The sequence below is a fragment of the Mus pahari genome, chromosome 20 (assembly GCF_900095145.1).
Source record: "Mus pahari chromosome 20, PAHARI_EIJ_v1.1, whole genome shotgun sequence".
NCBI classification, from domain to species: domain Eukaryota; kingdom Metazoa; phylum Chordata; class Mammalia; order Rodentia; family Muridae; genus Mus; species Mus pahari.
In genome coordinates this window covers 15,349,341-15,371,751 of record NC_034609.1, presented here as the reverse complement: position 1 = coordinate 15,371,751, position 22,411 = coordinate 15,349,341, and the positions used below count along the sequence as shown (strand labels likewise).

Sequence of the window (22,411 nt, the reverse complement as noted above, 5' to 3'; positions counted from 1 at the left end):
GGAGGAGAGAGGGGAAGGGAGAGAGGGGAGGGGGGAGGGGAGGGCAGGAGAGGGGAGGGGAGGCAGGCCCAGGGCAAGTCCAAAGTTTCTCAGTTACAGGGAAGTGAAAATCGGAGTCACCAGTCTCCATCATCCTAAAAATTGGTTTAGGAGCAACAGAATTTTCTTAAAGATTGACTGTCGATCCACAGGCTCCAATTAGGATAATTAATATTTTCCAAATGTCTCTGTGACCACTGTGCAGAATATACACTACAGCCTGTTTTGTTTTATTTTTTTTCAAAAGCAACGACTGCCAGCAGGACGCATATGTTTAGATTAACAGTCAATTTTCTTCTCAGACCTAACTAAAACCTTTGAAAGTTGGTTCTAAATGAAAAATAAATCAGTAAGATAACTGGACTTTTCTTTTAAACATTTAAAACACACATGCACGCAGGATTATGAAGAGACAACAGAGGCCGGTTTCCTCTTGGCGCAGCCATGCGGTCAGTGCGTCCCACGGGGCTCCTGTCTCCCTCCGAGCGTGACTCACCTTGTCAAGACGTTGCTGCAAGATCTCTCGCATCTGCATCCGTTCAGCACTCTCTGTGCCCGAGGCGGCACTCAGACACCGAGAGAGAGTCCCAACTTCCTCCGCATCCTCACCAAGAAATACGCGCTCATCCAGATTCCCAGCGGATAACACGGACTCTTCGTATGCCTTATTAACGGCCTTACTATGGGGAAACAGGACCGCCATTTCAGCTCGGGTTCCACACCAGGGTTTTACTTACTACAACATCTGGCAAATTTCTCAAGGTCATTTATTTCCGTAGAATAATTGTTCATTACAAAAACCAAAGAGAAGATGCAACTTGCTTTAATCTAAGTGTCCAGCACACACTGAATATACTTTTTCAACAGTGTGTCAAGGTAGGAACTCTGAACAAACCTGCCTTCAATAAGCTAATAATAATAATAATAATAATAATAATAATAATAATAATAATAATAAATAATGATATACTAAATTATACTAAAGTATAAGCAGTTGTGATCCTGGGTGACACACAGCTAGCATATGACCATACAGGAATATTTCCTCAGCTGTTCTTGGCACCTCTAAAGACCTTGTATTGCCACACTGTCACCTCTAAAGATCCAAATATGAGTCTTCTTTGCCTTTTTTTTAAAATTTATTTATTATATATAAATACACTTCAGCTGTCTTCAGACACAGTAGAAGAGGGCATCAGATCTCATTGCAGATGGTTGTGAGCTACCATGTGGTTGCTGGGACTTGAACTCAGAACCTCTGGAAGAGCAGTCGAGTGCTCTTAACAACTGAGCCACCTCTCCAGCCCTTCTTTGCCTTTTCTTAACTTTATTCTTTTTTGAGACAAAGTAGCCCCCAACTACAGTCGCCTTGCCTCAGGTCCCAAGTGCTGAGATGTCAGCCCCGTGCCCTGATGGCCAGGCACAAAAGCATTTCTTTCTTCTCTTTTTTTAAAAAAAAATATTTATTTACTTTATGCATATGAGTACACTGTTGCTGTCTTCAGACACCCCAGAAGAGGGCATCAGAGCCCATTACAGATGGTTGTGAGCCACCATGTGGTTGCTGGGAATTGAACTCTGGACCCGGGGAAGAGCAGTCAATGCTCTTAACCACGGAGCCATCCCTCCAGCCCACAAAAGCATTTCTTAATTTCAAAATTTAGAATCCAAAATCTTGAGTAATAAAACTTTGAACAAAAGCAAGTTTCACTGAGCTTAAAGACATATGGCATATGCTTATAGTAGAAGTTTCCAGAACTGTGATGGCTTCTATGAGTTCTACCATAAAGCATTAAAACTGTCCAGCGTACAAACAGTACAAACACTGAGCTCGGGGTCTCCTCACAGGTAAGTTAATGTATCAGAGCAAGCCGGGCCTGGGGAGGCAGAGGCAGGTGGATCTCTGAGTTGGAGGCCAGCCTGGTCTACTGAACAAATTCCAGAACAGCCAAGGCTACAAATAGAAACCCTGTCTCAAAAAAAAAACAAAACCAAAAATCAAGCAAGCAACCAAACTCTCCTGGCAGGTCTGCAGCGTAAGTACTCACAAACTCTCTCCAAAGTTTCCAGGCTCCAGGAAGCCAGTAAGATTTTCTTCCTTCCCCTTGAGAAGCTACGATGAAAAGAAAGGTCCTTAGGTTATGTGCGACCGAGTCTTTACCCAGAAAACGTCCGTATGTCGTTACTTACAAACCTTTTTCTCAAAAAGTTTCCTAATATAGGGTTTCCAGAAGTGCTCCTTTATTCCCTTTGCCTCCAACACTAGGCCGTCGTGTAAGGAGCAGAGCTTCTCAATGACACACGGCGGGTCAGAGGATGCTTTAGAGTCCTTGGGGTGACAGTCCTCTGACAGGCCTGTGATGTATAAAATCACAAGATGGAGACACCGGTCAGTGCCAACTCACTAACATACAATACACAGAAGCATAAATCTTAGTCTGCTCAGGACATGATCGGCATGTGTAACTAATTTACATAGACCTCAAAAGATGAAGAGATGAAGACAGAGATGGATATGCGGCATCCCAGGACAAACAGAAAGTGACACGCTTCCTCAACCTGTACCCCAGTGCTCAGGAGGACTGTCGTGACTCGGGACCTCCTGAGCTGTAAGATCCTGCCTCACATAGAGAAAGGACTACTCAAAAGATTAGTTATGTGACTAAAGGCTGTTAGAAAAATAAAAAAAAGTCGGGGGAATATCTGAAAAACATCAGAATTGTGTTCTGCAAATGAGCCTTACATTCAAATTAGAAGAAAACAAAAACAAAACAACACTTTAAAAATGATACAGTTCTGCCAGGTGAGGTGGCTGACACCTTAAATCCCAGCACCCAGTAACAGGGGCAGGTTGATCTCTGTGAGTTCAAGGACAGCTTTGTCTACATATAGAGTTCCAGGACAGCGAGGGCTAGAGACCCTGTCTAAAATAAACAAGCAAACAGACATTACCCATTTCTGACTGCTGAGATGGCTCATCAGGTGAAGGAAGACACCTGCTTCCAAGCCCTCTAAGACTCACGCGGTGGAGCAAAGGATGGAGTCCCTCAATTGTCCTCTCACCTGTGCATGTACACTGTGGCGGGTCCAGGCCTTCCCCCCCCACACACACACTAAGATGTGACAATTTTTGAAATGACACAGCTCACAGATTCTCAACTTTGACTTGATCATATTATACATATTTATATTAACTTATAGTGTTCTCTTTCATAAGAACATAAAGAAATCAAAGAAAATTAAAGGAGGTTAAAACCAGAATAAATAACAATATCAGATGGAAGCAACAGAGGTGGCACAGGACCAGGGCACCCTGTGTCCAGTCCCCAGAACAAAAAGTGAGAGAATAAACTGAAGACGAACGGGGCGCACAGCAAGGGGCAAAGGTCAGGTGCTCCTTGTTGAAAATACTTGGACCAAGATTTAGAGCTTAGTCTTTTTTGGACCACCTGTACCATCTTTATTAGATGAACACGCATAGCCAAAAACTCTTCGGGGACATCTAAAACTTTGTTTCTCTGCTGTCTCGCTTGTTCTACAGTACTCAGGATCAAACTCAGAGCCAGCCGAGCAGTCTGTCACAGACTCCATCCATCTCGGGCCTACATCTCACGCCTTTCGAGTCATAGGGAATTAGGAGTAACTAACTCCACTAATTTTAAAACCAACCCCGATGGGCAAATTGAAGTTCTAATTGGAATCATGCCCAAGCTGACGGACAGAATTCTTCCACGGTGTTCTTCACGCAGAATCAGCAATATAGACTAGTCTACACGTCCTCAGTATTTACGTGCATGGCTTATAGAAATTGCATACTCTAACGCACAGTACAGGTACTGCCAAAATGAGTGTGACTCTCATACCAGTCACCCAGAGAGCTCAGTTCTTGTTGTTTCAGAATTTTACTTTTCTGTAGCAAAAGAAGTGAAATGCTGTTCTTTTAGCCAATTCTCTGTTGCTACTTGGAGTGCATTAAGCACCAAACGCGCCAACAGCAAAAAATACTACCATGGCTTTAGGGTTATCTTTATACTGTGAGTTTCTACATTCTTCTCTTTTATATATATTTTTCAAAAACCTCCAAAGTTATTGAAGCTAAATTTGGTGATATTTGCTTTTCTTTTTTAGAGGTGGGGTGGGGGTGGGCACTGGAGAGATGACCCACTAGTTAAGGGCACAGCTTACTCTTCCAGAGGACCTAGGTTCAATTCCCAGCACGCACGGCTCACGGCCATCTATAAGCCCGGTTCCTCGGGATCTAACATTCTCCTTCTGGCCTGTGGCCACCAGGCACACATGTGGTACACAAACAGACATGCAGACAGGACACCCATACACATAAAATAAAACATTTAAAAATGTCTGGGGATGCTGACTTCAGTACAAGCACTCCACGCGACTCAGGTGGCCGAAGTTCTCCAACACTCATGTCCTCTGAGGCTAGCAAGCCTGCAGCTGGGGATACAGTTCCCACGAGTAAAAACCATGCAGAAACACGGGCTGTCAATCAACTTACCTTTAAAATTAGGGTTCACAAGTTCTTTACGGTTAGAACATTGAAGGGCATTTCCATAGACTAGATCTAATGCACACAGCAGAAGATGGTAGGAATTGACCAGATCATCACTAATCATGGGGAAGTTTCCTACAGGGTTAGAAAAGTCACAGTTAAATCAGCATCCACTGCACAGTATTTTAAAAATAATTGCTTCCTTTAGTTATAATGATACCAGACACCATTATACTAAGTTGGTTCAAGAGTGATACTGTGTTTTGGCAAATTTACATTTTAGGACACTGATATTTTAATGTATGTCTAAGAATTTAATGGAAACTAAAACATCACTTAAATTCAATATATATTCAATAAGCATCTATTAAGTAGTTAGTAGTGAACTAAAACTTTAATTATTGTTGGTCCAGTCCTTGGAATGCTGAACACACACAAAATTTTACCAACTCTCTTAAACTCTAACAAATTATTTTACATAAAAAAGTTTTTCTGCAATTAAAATAACTAGAAATATTTAGAGGTAAACCACTAGAAAATGAACCATGTATGATTTTTCTCATAACTGTAATCTAGAGAGAAGGAAGCCTTTCATTAGAGCACTAATAGTAACGATTTAGAATACTTTCCTATATAGCAATAAAGGACATTCGCATTAATCCAACGGAACACAGATGCAGACATTTGACTTCAAAAGCTACTACTGTCCCAAGGATAACCGTCATGCTTGTAACAAAAAAGAGAGGGAGGGAGGGAGGGAGGGAGGGAGGGAGAGAGAAGAGAAGAGAAGAGAAGAGAAGAGAAGAGAAGAGAAGAGAAGAGAAGAGAAGAGAAGAGAAGAGAAGAGAAGAGAAGAGAAGAGAAGAGAAGAGAAGAGAAGAGAAGAGGAGAAAGAAAATGAAACAAGCGCAGGTCTGCAGACATGCCCTCCTACAGTGCTGTTTCTGAAGGATGCTGAACAGCTCTGTTTAACTGTTTAACGGCTATCGAGCATCTGTCTGAGAGCCGCGGTCACACCTCTGCATTTTCACACAGTGCGGACAGCGGACACAAAGCAGGAACCACACTTCCACACACAGTCCTACCCGAATGCACCCAGCACCCATGCTTCTCTTCCTCTCAGTCGGCTCTGTATCAGACCTTCCCCATTTGCTTCCTTCCAAAGAAAGTTACCTCCTACCACAGCTTTTCCTTTGGGGGATAGGCTGAATCAATCAATCAATCAATCAATCAATCAATCCTGCTGCTGCCAGAAAGGCAAAATAATTATTAAGAGATCCAATTCTGCATTGGTATAGCCAAGCTAACTTGCTTGCCTCTGCTATAAAAGGTCAAATATTAAAAGTCTGCCCCTATTGTACATAAGACAGGAAGCCACACTTCCTGTCTCTAAGAGAGTAAGCCATCACTGGCAAGCCAGGACTTGCCCCGGTGTGTACTCACTGCAGAGCAGTTACAGCAGCACCGGAACTCCTAACCGCAGGCTGAAAGGCCCCTAATGGTCAGGTTCTAAATGAGATTTCAGGACAGTCCCAAGAGGACATATTGGCAATCTCAAATCATGACCTTACAAATGGACAGTAACGTACAAGCCATTTTACCATTTAATCAGGAGACTTAACCTCTAGATTTGGCTTCCTTGTCTAAGCAAAACATTTCCTGTGCCATAACAACAGAAAATGGTCCTCTACTCAAAAGCCCTTCATGTGACAGCTCAAACTTGCCACTTGCCAAGCCAAACCAACCAATATAGAGAGAATGAGCTTATTACTGGGAATGAAATTATCTAAGATGACCATAGGCTACAGGCAAAGTAGATCTTCCCTAGAGAGAAAGCAAGTGCTGAACTAAGGTGAAGGGAGATGAAATTTAAGGTCTGATTCATGTAACTTTGGTCGAAAAGAGATGGTTGTGAACTTTGGAACCTAGGGCCGAGAGCACCATGGGACAGGCCCAGGCATGCCCAGGCAAGCTCATTGTTAGAGCATTCTTGAGATTGCCGGGCCATTAGGATAATGGGAGAGCAGGAAGGGCCAGGGCTGTGTCGGCGACCCTCTGGCCCAGCGCCATCCCCCAGCCCATTGTCCTTGTGATAGCTTTAGAGTTATATGTTAACCAGATGTTCCCATTCAGATAAGCCTCCGATTCAGATAAGCCTCCGGCCCTCAAGACTGCTGACATTCCGGCTTGCACATACTCCTTACTGACGTGTGATGGGGCTGCTGATGTTTGACTAAACCAATCGTGTGAGGCCACGCCAACTTCCCCGACCCCAGACCCTTTTTCCTATAAGAACCCCTAACTTTCGAGCCTCGAGGTCGATGCCTCTACCTCCTGCGTGAGGTACGCATCGGTCCGGAGCTCCGCCAATAAACTACCTCATGTTTTTTACATAAAGAAGGTCTCTCGTGATTTCTGGGTGAGCCCTTATCCCAGGACAAGAGCAGGGTCCCCGGAAAGGGGGTCCTGCAAAAGCAGCTAAGCTACCAATCTAATCACACCACATAAGCCACACGGAGCTGTGCTGTCCCCCTGAGTTCAACTCAGCTTCGATCAGGCCCAGGGAACAAAGACAGATTCCAATCTAAAAACAACAACAACAACCAAAAACAAACAAACAAGTCAACCCTGAAACAGCAAAGCTAAGTACAATGGATTCTGCCCGAGACTCTGCCGTTATTTTAATAGTTCATACACTAGCAAGTACATTAACTCCTAAGCACACACAAACTAGATTAAAATCCTAGTAGCCACATAGTTATCCAATACGATCCTAAGCCTATTATCATATGTAATACCAGTCACACAAGCTAACATGGCAGCCTTCACAGAAAAGCCCGAGCTTTTATGTTGTCATTGATCTATATCACTTTTATTTTACTTTGTATTTGTGGTGCTTGGATTGAATACGGGGCCTTGTGCATGTTGGACGAGCACTCCGCCACTAGGCCACGTTTGTCACTTCTGACGGCACTGAAGAAGGCTGCCAGTGTCACTGTTATGGAAAGCATAGCTAAGAAGCTTGAAAAGCCCCACCCTCCCTTCCTCCCTCCCTTCCTTCCTTCCTTCTTTCCTTCCTTCCTTCCTTCCTTCCTCTGGGCACACAGCTCAGATAATGAGGGAGGACTGAGAGGATCAGCTGCAACTACAACAACACTCCTGGAGACCACACATTCATGGTCAGCCTCAAACCAGGAGACAAGAGAGCTGGGTTCAAATCCTTACATTATTCTTTTATTTTTTCCATTAATTAATTTATGTATGCACTTTACATCCTGATCACAGTCTCTTCTTTCCTCCCAGGCCCCCTTAAACAGCTCCTCCCCCCCCCCCTTCCCTTCTCCTCTGAGAAGAGGGAGGCTCCCCTGGGGACCAACTCACATCAAGTAACTGCAGGACTGGGCACATCCTCTCCCACTAAGGTCAGGCAAGGCAGCCCACTTAGGGGAACAGGATCCACAGGCAGGCAGTAGAGTTAGGGACAGCCCCAGCTACTGGGGGACCCACAAGACCAAGCTGTATATCTGCTACATATGTGTGGGGAGGCAGCCCATATATGCCCTTTGGTTGGTGGTTCAGTCTCTGGGAGTCCCCAAAGACCAGGTTAGTTGATTCTGTTGGCCTTCCTGTGGAGTTCCTATCCCCTCCGGGTCCCTCAATACTTTTCCCAGCACTTCCCACAAGACTCCCTGAGCTCAGGCTAATGTCTGGCTGTGGGTTCTGCATCTGTTTTGGTCAGCTGCTGGGTGGAGGCTCTCAGAGGACAGTTATGCTAGGCTACTGTCCGCAAGCATAACCTTAACAGTTTCCGGCCTCAGCTTGAAAGGAATCCATTGTGATAGGTGATCTGATAAAGGGAGTCTCTTACACAGTAATTTTCCCTTACCCATGGCTTTATTTTATAGAGTTTCAATTACCTTTGATCAACAGACCAAAATAATCAAAAAGAAAACTTAAGAAGTAATTCTCAGATAGGCAGGGATGCCTATAGCCCAAGGACTAGGGAGACCGAGGCAGGAGGGTCACAAATTCCAGGTCAGACTGGCCTAAAGAGCCTCCAACAAATAAAAAGTACATTTAAAGTGGCATGTTTCACTGTTCTGCCCAGCTCTGTGGACAGCCCTGTCCTCCCTGTGTCCTGCATGTCCAGGCTGAATACGCGATATATCCATAAGCCAGTTAGCTGTTTTTGTGGTTATCTGATCTACTGTCTCCAGACCGCAGAGATTTTATTCGAGCAATCTGTATTTCACTTAGCAATGATCCTAAGGTCGTACAGCAACTTGCCAAAGCCAGAAGGGGGAAGTGTTTCCATTAAGTGAAAAGTTGAGTGTCCTTAATTTAAATGTTAAAAAAGGTTTTTTAAGAGGGCTGGATAGATGGCTCAGTGGTTAAGAGCACTGGCTGCTCTTCCAGAGAACCCAGGGTTGATTTCCCAGCAACCTCTTGGAGAATTACAAGCCTCTGAATATCCGTCGCCCCCTTCTGACCGCCTCTGGTACTGCATGCACATGGTGACAGACATACAGGTAAACGTCCATGCATAGAAAACAGAAACCTTAAAAGAAACCTATGCTGATGCTGCTAAGACTTAGAGTATAATAAGGTAATTGATAGAGACAGAATTTATATAACATCTACTATACTACCATAGCTGTTCTGTTCTTATTATCTCTTACTGTGTTTGATGTATAAATTAAACTTTATGTAGGTATGTATAGCAAGAATCATAGCATTCAAGAGGTGGAATTATCTTTGGTTTTGGGTCTTAGGAGGTATCCTGCATACATAAAGGGGGGCCTCCGGTATGCATGGAGTGCCTTCCAATTCTGACACTTTGTATCACATTGAACTATTTATTGTCGGCGGCTGTATGCACAGTCTAAAGAGAAAACCCTAACGTATATGCTTGTACCTTCTCCTTTAGACTGTTAAGCTTTATCCCTAGACAGAATATACCAAAGTCACAGAGGTGTACTTGAGTGCATGCATATCTTGCCTAGGGTAATGGAATGAGAAGAGGAGAGAAAGAGATGCTAAGCACCTGATTAAGTTTAGTCACACTCCTTACCTGTAGACATGCAGAAAGTCATTTAACCTATTCGGAGGACTTCTGTCCCACCCAGTGAATCAGACACAGCTTATGAAGAGCAGAGCCCCACGCACAAGCTAATGCAGAGTGTGGCGGTTCTGTTCACAACTCAAAGGAATAGCTTCACGTCAAAGAGGCATGGTCAAGACTAAAGTGAAGGGTGTGGCACTTAATACAAGGAGACGTGGATACTGTAAAGATAGTAACAAAGAACCTCATACGAAAAGTGAGGCTTTCTTCCCGATTCATAACACAGCAGATGAAATCAGCACCTAGAAACGGCCAGCTAACTCCTGTCTGAACACTCATTACTCTTACCTTTTGCATATATAAAAAGCACCCAACAAAAATGGAAAATTTCAGATGTGGTGCAGGGCTGTCGCCTGGAGAGGGAGAAAAACAAAGTTGAGAGACAAATATAAGAATCACAAAAAGGCAACCCAAATGACTCAAATCAGATACGAAACATGCCCGGGGGCAGCGGAGGGATAACGGATGTAGCTTTTCAGGGAAATGTACAAGACACTCTGCCCCAACCAAATACTGAAAGCAAACAGCCAGGAGGCAGAAAAGGGAAGCTCAGAGGTCAAACAAACAGAATCCTTTCTAAATTTCCGGGGTCAAGAACAGAAGGCACAAAGTAAGAAGGAAAAGGACAGCTCTGGTGCCGACATCGGTACAGCTGCTCTGGTGCCGACATTGGTACAGCTAACACTACTTCCGGGCTTCAGGCAGTCTGGGTTACTGCTTCTCCTCATGCAGATGGACTGTAACCCTCTCCCTAGAATACTCCATACTATAAAATCACAAAAGGACATTCTGAAATAAACTCCGGTCCTATCCTTGTGCCTACACTCTATCCACTAAGAGACCTGTTGTATTCTACCAAGCTGTCTGCTAACGGGGGGGGGGGGGGTGTCTCAGATCTGCTGTAGCTTGGCTTTTCTGCCAAGTTCTCCTGCCAGTGCTTAAACCCGACTTCTATGGGGCCCAAATCACAAGAGCCTCATCTTTCATTTTACTTTTGTTTTCGGAGACAAGATCTCACGTCACCCAGGTTGGCCTCGAACTTGCTAGGTCATAGAGGCTGACCTTGAACACCTGCATCTGCCAAATGCTAGGATGACGGGTGCATGTCACCATGCCCAGCTTTACAGCAGGAACAAGAAGAGCAGCCGGTCCTGGAGAAGAGCTAGGGGCTGGTTTAGTTCTGGTCCTAGCACGAGCAGGCACTTGTTTCCCTGGCCCTTACTCCTTCATCTGTCCAAGATACTATATTTAGGAGTGGTACTGGCTTTAGGTCATAGTCATAGTGAGAATCAGTCAGACCTACGCTGACTACTGGGGCTACGTGAGACGCTGTCTTAAAAAGAAAAAAAGTTATGGCTTTTCTGTCATAGTATATGACAACCTATTTGTGATTTTGATCAGCCTCAAATATAAAATTTAGGCCTTTTAGCTTGTAATATATAGCTACTATACATTTTAGCTCTTAACACTGGGGACCTGGAAGAACCTGTACCTAACCAATCCGCTCCGTAGCCTCTGCACATATCACTCTTTCCTCTGTACCGAAGGCCCCATCTCTATCTCTAAGGTCATCTGCCAAGTCCTACCCTTGCTTCCTCCATGCAGAGCTATCAAACTGGGTCATCTAGGTTTATCTTGGCCTCAGAAATCTCACTTTCCTGTGCCTGCCGCACTCTTATGGCCTGTATGTTATTTCTTCTCTCTCGCTTTACTGTCAGCTCTCGGAAGAGAGGCCACGATTCTTTTTAAATGCCCATCCACAACACAATACCAGAACGATAATTTGTTGTGTTTAACACATAGTGACATAGTCGCAGCTGTACATTACAGTCATATTCATGAGGCCAGGCCACCATGGTAAAGCATACAGGTTCTGCAGTTCTACCCACTGTCAGGTGCATGGACCGCCTGCTCTCTAGGAGTTTATTTCCCCCATGTAACAAGGTTCAGAGTCCTAAAGTTGTCATATTACACGCTCACACCTGAGAAGAATGCTTGCCTCAAGACACACAGTTACATGCCATACATCGTAGTATGACTGTTAGCGGCAAGTACTAGAAAGTGCTAAGATCTATAGAGTAAACTGGGTGTGGTAGAGCATTCCTGTAATTCCAGCGCCTGGACGGCTGATGCAGAAGAATAGCAAGTTTGAGGCCAGCCTGGGCTACATAATGATATTCTCCCCCCCCCCCCGTTTTAGGGGGTTTGATCTTGCTTTGTTTTATTTCTCTCTTTTTGGCTAAAACAGAATCTCTTTTATACAGTCCAGGTGATCCTCCTGCCTCAGCCTCCTTAATGCTGGGATTTCAGTTCTATGTAACTATAGTCAATCTCTTGTACATTTCTTCTGAATACTGTTGTCGTTCTACTTAAGAGGAAGTTTCCTCACATACTTTAAAAGCAAGGCTTCCCTTGCTGTTTTAAATAACCTTGGCTATCAAAGGAGGGCGGATTGTGTCTGTAACTGTTAAGCCAGGGAAAACTCGCCAAAGGAAGCTGGTTTGTAAACCTGACCAGAAAACAAGTTCACAGGAGTTGAATTCCCCTATTCTCACCTAACCTAGTTTCTTTGTTGTTGACTGGTTATGAACATCAAACTCATTTCAGGGACTATTATTCAGTTTGACATAAAGGTCAAATAATAGAAAATATCAGTATCTGATCAATACCAAGAAAGTCAACTGGAAAAAGTACGTGGGGTCTGACTTGTGCAACCTGCACTTTTGGTTGCTTAAATAAAAAGAGAAAAATTATATCAATGTAAAGCCCAAACATTTGAGTTGTGAAAGAAGGCAGACAACTTCTAACATACACCAGAGAACAACAAATTATTATTATTATTTTTTTTTTCGAGACAGGGTTTCTCTGCATAGCCCTGGCTGTTAAATTATTATTTTTTAAAAAATACTTTTAAGCCAGGCATGGTAGTACGTGTCTTTAACTCCAGGACTTAGAAGCAGAGGCAGGCAGATCTTTGAGCTGAAGGCTAGCCTGGTCTACATAGTGAATCCCATGCCTCCAAGGTCACATAACGAGGCCCTGTCTCAAACCAAACAAGCAAACCAATCCCGGCTTCTCAGGAGTTATTTCTGAAAGCATTTTCCCAGAGAGCACAGACACATACCTCTGTTTTCTTCCTCTTTGCTGGCGAGGCTGTTCTTCTTGGGGATATTTAAAAATGTCTTGAAAAATGGGTTCATATTTCTTAAAAATCACAGCAGAAACCGTGAAGTTTCTTTCTAATCTTTCAGTACGTTCTCGGAAATGTGGGGGCAGATTTGCCATGTCTTCCCACTTCTTCATCTTGTTAAAAAATTCAATTAGGCTGATATTTAAAAATAAAGGAGAGGCACTTTAATAACGTAAAGGTGATATTATGCCAGTACAAGGGAATGCCAATACAGTAAACCAAGATCATTTCATCCAATTATATTTGGACAACGACATAAAATCCAGCAAATGCCTTTGATTAGCTTCATCTCCTACCCTTCGCCTTCCTCCAGGCCTCCTCCCGACCTACTCTGCTCAGGTTTGGTTTCTCTGTGTGTGTGTGTGTGTTCATGTAGCTGATGCGTGGGAATGCACGTGGAAGACAGAAATTGCTGCTCTCTGCCTTCCTCAATGGCTTTACCACTTGGATTTTTCTGCCGGGTGTGGCAGGAGCTTTTACCCAAGGAGTTTTCTCACTGGCCCTGGCTCCGGTCTTTTAAATACTAGAACTATAGGGCTGGAGAGAGTATTTGCTGTTCTCACAGAGGACCTGGGTTCAGTGCCTAGCAACCACAAGGTCACACATGACCATCTTTTACTATAGTTCCAGGGGATCCGATGTCCTCTTCTGACCTCCTTGGACACCAAACATGCACATGGTACCACATACATGCATACAGACATGCAGGCAGGCAAAATGCTTGTACACATAAAATAATGAAATGAACCTTAAAATTTTTTTAAAGGTACTAAAGATAGAAACAGCCCAGATTTCAATTTATACATCCTCCTAATCTAGTTCTCCACCCCCCCCAGATGCAACCCCAATTCTGAAGTTAGATTGATTATTTTTCCTTACATATAGTCATAAAAAAATAAGTAGTATCTTTTGTTCACTTTTACATCTTATGTAAAATGTATCACACTGTAAGTAACATTCTGCAACTTAATTTTCAGTTAATGTTTCTAAGATTCATTAATATCAATACATGGAAATATCTAACTCACTTATTTAGTTACTAAAACCATCCCTTCCTATGAACGTACAATAACTCTATGCATTCACTCAACGACCAGAGTTTCCTTTAATAAAATGGTGTAGGACTGGAGAGGTGGCTCGGGGGGCTAAGAGCATTTGTAGATCTTAGCAGAGAACCCAGGCTCTGTTCCAGCAGCCACACAGCAGCTCAACAACCATCTGTAACCCCAGTTCCAGGAGATCCAACGCCTTCTTCTGGCCTCTACAGACACCAGAACATATGTGGTACACATATATGCATGCAAGCACTCGTACACCTATAAAAATCATGAATTTCTGAATGTTGCAATAAACATCTTTGTATGTGTGCAGGGGTTTCTTTAGGCTCAGAGAATACGCAGCTTCAATTTTACTACGTATTCTACGTACATTAAAACACAAGTCCTGTGCATACGTATCTGAGCATACTGCCTCATAATTCATATTTATTAACCTTTTCAATCTCGACTATCTTCAAAAGCTTTTCATTGTCTTTACTTAAACTCACAGCAACATTATACAGTAAGTTACAACCTTTAATGTGTTACGATGCAAATACACTCAAGTACATACAATATGATCTGACTCTGAAATGGTAAAGGAAAACCATGACTCAGATTCTAAATTCGGCTATGTACATGTTAGATGCTCAGAAAACAGTAGACAAAGAGAATTTACACTATCAGTGTGATTTCTAAGCTTTTTAAAAAAATTTAGCTACATTCCACTTACCTCTGCTCGGAACAGCGAAGGATTCTAGTTAAAGATACATAGTTTCCTTCAGCGGTCCCTTTGCTCACAGTTGGGACAGATTTTCTGCAAGCCACATATAAGGCACATGCTAACCAATGAAGGTCATTTCCCTGAAGAAGAAAACAGTTTTAGCTAATGACTTCTGTGTGCTTCACTGTAAAACTTCCTGCACTCATATCGAAAGTGATATGTCTATGACAGCCCTTGCCTATAGCCTCTTCCAGTACACGACACTGGCATTCGTCTATGCATGGTACTGTGTCTCTGTTCCATTGAAGCAGGGCAGAGTTTTATGCCCCTTTACCCGATTGTCTCTACTAATACCACAGGTATTAGTGATGCGATACAACATCAAAGGTCACAGAAGGGAAGGCCAATACCACCTGCCACTGTCTTGGAGGGTGTCATAAACCAGCCTAGAAAAAGTGTGACTCCCTTTAACTGTCATGCTGAGAGAGCAAATATGGCAGTGGCCAGTTAGATAGGGAGAGATGCCCAAGGAGCCTATGCCCACCCTTGTGACTCAATGCTTCCGGGTGAGACAACAGTCATTTTGATGCAGAAACGAGGATGAGGCATCTCCTTTGTACCGCTGGAATTCCCCCACCACAGCACGGTATCCCAGCTTTCAGCAAGGATGTTGAGGTTCAGACTCAGGTCCAAATGCTCACACCCCACGTTACCCCATCAAGTCCTCTCTCCTTCCCTTCAGCACAGCTCTGAGCAATGGTTTCGTCCGGCGTTTGATTTGGAGGGCGGTTTTGGTTTTGGTCTTTGGTTTTTGTCTTGTCACTGCTGGTATTAGAACCCGAGGCCTCACCACACACACACACTCCACTGCAGGACCCTCAACCCCATGGTGGTGTGATTTTCCCAGATTGTATGGCCTCGAGGTTAAACTGAGCTTTTCAACTACTGATTTTCTGCCATCAAGATCTACTAGGAAGGGTACAGCTAAGCAGTTACAATGGCATCTTTGTTCTAAAAAAGGGTTTAAGGGAGAGGAGAGAATTTGTAACTACATCATTCCCTGAAAAGGAAAAACAAATAGTCTTACACACAAGAATGTTACAACACTTGAAGGATGAAGGAAATGAAGAAGAGCTTTGTAAAGTAAGACATGCCTGGGGCCACCACCACCAGATGAGAAGATTCCTACGACCTGGTTCATCATTCGCCCTATTAGCTATTGAAAAAAATCCTTAACAGTCATTGTTGGGCTGAGGAGACAGCTTGGTGGGTCCTGCTTTCCTGGTGTGCTTGAGGTCCTGGACATGATGGCCCACTCTTTTTTTTTTTTTTTTTTTTTAAGATTTATTTATTATGTGTAAGTACACTGTAGAACTTCAGACACTCCAGAAGAGGAAGTCAGATCTTGTTAAGGATGGTTGTGAGCCACCATGTGGTTGCTGGGATTTGAACTCTGCACCTTTGGAAGAGCAGTCTGGTGCTCTTACCTGCTGAGCCATCTCACCAGCCCAATGGCCCACTCTTCTAACCCCAACTGGATTGAGGATCAGAAGTTCAAGGTTATTCTCAGCTACACCCTCAGCAAGTTCAAGGCCAGGCTGTACTAGATGAGACCCTGTCTCATATAACACCCCCCCACACACACACACCCAAAAAACCCCAAACCAACCTACCAAACAAACAAACAACCAAACAACCAAACAACCAAACAAACCGGGCAGCAGTGGGGAGAAGACATTTCTAATTCACAGTCCATGGCCATGTAACTCAAGTAGATCTGCCTTGGCCACATATTAGAGATCTAACCATGGGCAAACTACTTAAGCCCAGAAGTTTCATTCTCTTTGCTGACAACAGTGAGAAATAAACAAACTACAAGAATTCAGAATATGGGGGCTGGAGAGATGGCTCAGTGGTTAGGAGCAGTGGCTGCTCTCCCAGAGGTCTCTGGTTTCATTCCCAGTACCCATGTGGTGGTACTTAACTGTACAATGCCAGATCCAGGGGGCTCTGACACCCTCTTCTAGCCTCTTTAGGTTCCAAGCCTGCACTTGGTACACAGTCATACATTTATTTGCTTAAAATAAAATTTTAAAGTCGATTTCAGGAAAAAAGTTGAGACAATTGTAAAGCAGATGGTTAGTATTAACGATCAAGTGTGCTTTATTTCCTCTGTCCACTTTCAGACAACTGCTGGTCTACATTACTTACTCTCCAGTACTCTGACTGGAAACTCACGCCTCAGGGAGTGTTAGGTTTCACCACTGCTTTCTTCCCAGTACCTAGAAAACTATGGCAAGAGATAGGGGCTCAGGAAATACTCCAAAATGAACAAATATTTGTGCCGGTATAGGGCTGTCCTAGATGTGCTATGATAGACACCGTGACTAAAAGCAACTTGGGGAGGAAAGGGTTTATTTGGGTTACAGGTTACCTTTAGGAACTCCAGGCAGGAACATGGAGGTAAGAACTGAAAGAGGTAATGGGGCCTCCCTTAAACAGCCCAGGACCAGCAGGGGCAGCATAACCCACAGTGGGTAACATCAATTAGCAATTAAGAGCATGCCCCACAGGCATGCCCACTGCCCATCTCCCCCTCCCCAGGTGTGTCAAGTTGACAACTGAAGCTATGGCAAGGGTCAACTGGGCTAAGAATTGAGATTAGAACCTCACTAACCAATCCAAATAAAACATAAATAATAAACAAACAAATAAATAGAACGCTCCGGCCAAACAAGAAATAGTGACTATGTTTTCAAATATAATTTACTAGTCAACCTGGCAAGGCTGAGCAGGTAAAGGCGCTAGCTGACAGATAATAGACATGCAGTGATCCACTGGTGTAAAGATAAACTGACTCTCCAAAGTCCTCTCTCTCTCTCTCTCTCTCTCTCTCTCTCTCTCTCTCTCTCTCTCTGACAGATAATAGACCTGCAGTGATCCACTGGTGTAAAGATAAACGATAAACTGACTCTCCAAAGTCATCTCTCTCTCTCTCTCTCTCTCTCTCTCTCTCTCTCTCTCTCTCNCACACACACACACACACACACACACACACATACACACACACTAATTTACTAAGCATCTGTTAAATGCCACTTGCATATGTGACACCAGGCTTCATATGACTTAGTCTGTGACTTGAAGCCTCTGCTATGTTATAATGCTCATTCTTGCTAATTTACAGTGTCATCTCTAAGGTGAAGTAAGAATTCATTTGGGAGTATTTATGACCTTCAGACCAGAAGTTCCCCTCTTTGCCTGGCTATAGGAAACACTGAGTCAGGAAGGCGGCTACAGTCTCTGCAGCCAGACCGCTTCAGTCTATGAAATTTTCTGCACACATACACACATTGCTTTAGTTAAGCTTTAGATAAGCACTTTGAAGTGGGCACAAGTAACAAAACTGCTTACACAACAAAACTGAGTTTCACTGTGGTTAAAAACTTGTCCAGAGTCACTCAGATCCAGGTCTAAAGCTGCCATATTTCTTTTTTTTTGTGGGTGTAACAAATGGAGAGAGGGGAATTCGATATGTGTCGATTTTTAAAAAAAATAGAAATAAACCGACTCAGAAGAATGACACAAGTACAGCCATATTATAGTTAAATAACACCTTGCTTAGCCTTCGGATCGGGGGCCTCTTTGCTCAGCCCCTTCCATAAGCTATATATAAAATCAAAGGGCCATATGCAGGCAGCTGATAAACAATCCGGACTTCCGTGTCACTTCCCATTGGCCCATCCAGGGGAGGTGCCTGCAGAGTTGACAGGCACTGGCCCGAATAGCCATTTTCGTCAACTGCAAGCCCCGTCCCAAGAACGGAACATAAGAAGCCTACACCTGGATGACAGCCAAAAAGAGTGCGGGAGTTCAGCAACAAATGTTGTGTGTCTACACCCGCTTTTCATCTGCCGGGGTGGGGGGGAGACAATAAATCCTAAGCCATTCTCACACGTAAGCAAGCCCGAAACTTAATGCGTTTCCTCTGACGGCTGCAAAGCCAGGGGGAGGCAATCGACCAAGTGACCCCAGGGCCACCCGGAGTCCCCGATCTCCACGGAGGATCTGAGCACGCACCTCCAGCGTGTAGCTCTCGCTCATGCTGCGGTAGCTGCTCCAGGCCTCGGAGCGCGCCGCCTCGTCCATGTTGAGGCGGCTGCACAGTTCCTCGAACCGCTGCTGGATCTGATGGCTCGGGGACCCCGCGGGCTGCGCGCGATCCGCGGCGTCGCCATCCTCCTCCTCTTCCTCCGAGCTGGCTGCAGCAGCAGGAGGAGGCGGTGGCGACTGGTTGCCTCCAGATGCCATGGCGCACCCCGAGGCCGCGGCTCTTCAGATGCGCTCAGGGCCCGGGCCCGCAGCCATTCAAACCGCGAAGCGCCGGCCCGTCAGCAGCCCGTCCTGCTACTGTGCCGCCCCCAAAGCTCCTGAGACCCATGCGGGCACCCGTAGGTCTGAGCACAGCCTGCTGGGAAATGTAGTCTCGGCCGGGATCTCAGGGGGACCAAAAGTCGTGGAAGAAGAAAGCAAAAAATTAGCTGTGCATCATTTAGGGGCTAATGGACGCGCCCTCTCCCGTTTTAAAAAACATCTCTCAATAGTGAGACCATTCAGAAGGCTCATTTGAAGAGAAAAAAACCAAGATATATCGACAGGAGAAGCTTTAGTATATAAGCCCTTTACAACACATCCTCCTCACCTAGAGGTCCCCAGATAATAAAGCTAAAAGGTCCAAAGGAAAGATAAAAGTTTGGCTGCCCTTTCTAGTTCACGTCTCTGTTGCTGAGATAAACACGGACTGTAGTCAACTCGGAGAGGAAAGGGCTTATTTCATCTTAGTCTTTACAGTCCATCGTTGAGGCTAAAGCAGGACGCAGCTTACTGACTTAGCTCCCCGTTGCTTCATCAGCTACTTTCTTAATAGAATTCTGAACCCCCACCCCCGCGGCCGCCACCTGCCTAGGCAAGACCCACAGGCCAATCCAACGGAGAGGATTCCTCAAGTGACACTCCTGTGTCAACGCTATCTATGGCAAAGGTATATTGGGCTAAAAAATTGATCTCACTTCACCAAACAAAAACAAAATAAAAAAACCCTAAACCCTCAACCACACAAATAATCATGAATGTGTTTTCAAGAATAACTTAAAGTGTATATTAGCTATCACATAACTGCTCCTAGATAAGGGAGAGGCTAAAGTTTATTATAGATAAAAGGAAGAGCGTCAAGCAGGGAGTCCAGAGTGGACATGACCCTGAGCCACCTGAGGGCGGGGAGGGGCGCGGGAGGTGAAGGGAGAGGGGAAAGGGGAGCCAGGTGCAGCAGCCAGAACGCCCAAAGGTACAATGAGCTAGAAACGAAAATGTGTGGATTATATAGGGAAGAGCAGCCCACCCTTGAGCAGGAGAGTTCAGGGTAGGGGGCTGGCTATGGTAACAGGTAGAGGTTGAGGGTTACCAGAACAGAGCAGCCAGGTCCTCTTTGATATGTTAAATAGGCACCTCAGCCATTTGTCCTCGGGTTTGAAACTTAACAGCACCCAAGTGGCTCAAGCAGCTACTTTTGTGACTTGAGGTGTTAAAGCTACTGAATCGCTAAGCTTAGATATGAAGGGAATTTCAAAGAATTTGCTCATGGAAAAGAAAATTTTAAGGCACATTGCATGGGCTTGCAGGTGGAGAAGAGACTTTAGTGGAGATAAACACATTGATAAGGGCTGGGGAGATTCTCAGTGGAAAAAAAAAAAATCGCTCACCTGAGATCAACCTGTATAACTCACGTGTGTTAGGGGAAGCAGGTGTTAAAAGCCAGGAATGGTGGGTTGACTTGTAATCTCAGCAGGGAAGGGGATGGACACACATAAACTGGTAGAGTCCAGAGGCGAGTCTCACTTGCTGGCCAGTGAGAGACAGGATCTGAAAAAGAGAAGGGCCTGGGAAATAGCACTTGAGGCTGTTCTATGGCTTCCACACACATGTGCACAGGCTTGAATAAAGCACACCGATGTATTCAAACATATGCACACGTGCGCAAACAATACTGACCAAAAAGATACTTACTTCTAGGTCACGAGGACATTTGATTGAAGTCATCATCCATTAGCTATTTCAACAATTTTGTAGGCTAGAGAGATGGCTTAGTGGTTAATAACGACCACTGGCTGCTCTTCCAGAGGACCTGAGTTCGAATCCAGACAACCATGTCACACTCACAACCACCTGGAACTCCAGCTCCAAGGGCGTTTACACCCTCTTCTAGCCTCTGTGGCACCTGCACTAATGTCCCCTCTCTGTCATAATTAGCTATCTTGCCTCAAGACTTTGAAATAATTGTGGGATTTTACAGTTTTGTGTATTGATACATATTAATTACACTTAATGGATATGATTCCTTCATACATATTGTGATCCTTTACTCCTCCATTTACTCTTCTGTTTCCTAGCATTCCTGTCGATCCCCTTCCATGTTCCAACTACCCTCTTTTCATGCATTTATTTCATGACTCAGTGAATTTAATTAGGGCTTTTTACAGGAAGGGGGTGGGAGATGGAGAGGGGAGAGGGGAGAAGGGAGAGGGACAGGGACAGGGAGAGGGGGGAGAGGGAGGAGAGGGAGAGGGAGGGGCTATTTATAGGAACTCGGAGAAACTTACCAGTGGCTATGCCTTAGGGAGAGTGGAGACTTGTGAACCCCTCACTCCTAGCAACCTTTAACTGAAAGACCACTACTCTCCTGCATGCTGCCGTCTGGTGATGAGACCTACAGAGTACGATGGCTTCTAGGCTGATAGGTGTTTGGGCTGCTTTAGCTCCCACAGCCCTGCTCTTGTTGTCTCTTGCTTTCTGTCTTTGGCCCCTTCTTACACCCAAACCAGCGGCATGTTTGCTATTTTCTTGATTACAGGCCATTAAGCTCAGGTGATTCCCCCCCCCCCCAGAAATGGCGACCATTCCCATCTCTGCTGACACCTGTCTCCCGCACTGAGGCCCTCTTAGTTTGTGAGCAATGTCACAGTGCGACCTTTAACCTCTCGTGATCACCTCCCTCTTCCAAATGCAACCTACAACCACTCTGTGGACAGCCTGGCAGTGAGGAGCAGCCCCTTCCCCCTGCTGCTCCCGAGCAGTTTCAGAAGAAAGAAAGCTTAACTCCTTTGTCAAAGATTTCACCTGGGGGCCTGAGAGATGGCTTAGTGTAGTGGTGAAGATGTCCTGAGTTCAATTCCCAGCAACCACAAAGTGGCTCACAACCATCCGTCATGGGTTCTGATGCCCTCATATACACAGAATAAGTAAATTAATTAAATAAAAGATTTTACCTTGATATCCTGTTGTGGGGAAAAGTGTAGAGACAAAAAAAAAAAAAAAAAAAAAAAAAAAAGAATGACCAAAATAACGATGACCAAAAAGAAAAACAAAAGTCTCCACCCTCTATTAGTTGGGCCATAACAGCTTGGAGCTTGACCCAGTGACCCTCGAGGCCTCACACAAGCAATGAGAACCTAATGTGCTACACCCCAGACGGCCTGTCTCAGGGAGAAAATGGGTGAGGGCATAAAATGTACTGCTTTATTTAAAAAACATTATCAATTAATTTAGTTTATGTGCATGGGTGTTTTGTCTGCATGTATGTTTGTACACTGTATGTGTGCCTGGTACCCACAGAGGTCAAAAGAGGGTGTCAGATCCTCTGGGACTGGAGTTACAAAAGGCTACTATTTCTTTCTTCTTCTTTTTTTGTTTTGTTTTGTTTTGTTTTTTTGGTTTTTCGAGACAGGGTTTCTCT

At 44.5% G+C, this 22,411-nt stretch overlaps 1 protein-coding gene across 1 annotated transcript in view; it reads right to left on the bottom strand.

The window, feature by feature from the left end:
• Rbl2 (RB transcriptional corepressor like 2) overlaps nt 1-19,052 on the bottom strand; it is a 56,486-nt gene extending 37,434 nt beyond the window's left edge. Inside the window, exons 1-8 of the mRNA XM_021219953.1 lie at nt 18,703-19,052; nt 14,632-14,762; nt 12,796-12,996; nt 9,960-10,024; nt 4,556-4,684; nt 2,234-2,394; nt 2,088-2,152; nt 536-719 (exon numbers count right to left, since the gene is read on the bottom strand). Of these exons, the coding sequence (XP_021075612.1) occupies nt 536-719; nt 2,088-2,152; nt 2,234-2,394; nt 4,556-4,684; nt 9,960-10,024; nt 12,796-12,996; nt 14,632-14,762; nt 18,703-18,933 (1,167 nt within the window). The 5' untranslated portion in view covers nt 18,934-19,052. The remainder of the gene's footprint in view (nt 1-535; nt 720-2,087; nt 2,153-2,233; nt 2,395-4,555; nt 4,685-9,959; nt 10,025-12,795; nt 12,997-14,631; nt 14,763-18,702) is intronic.
• Between the last annotated feature and the right edge of the window lie 3,359 nt (nt 19,053-22,411).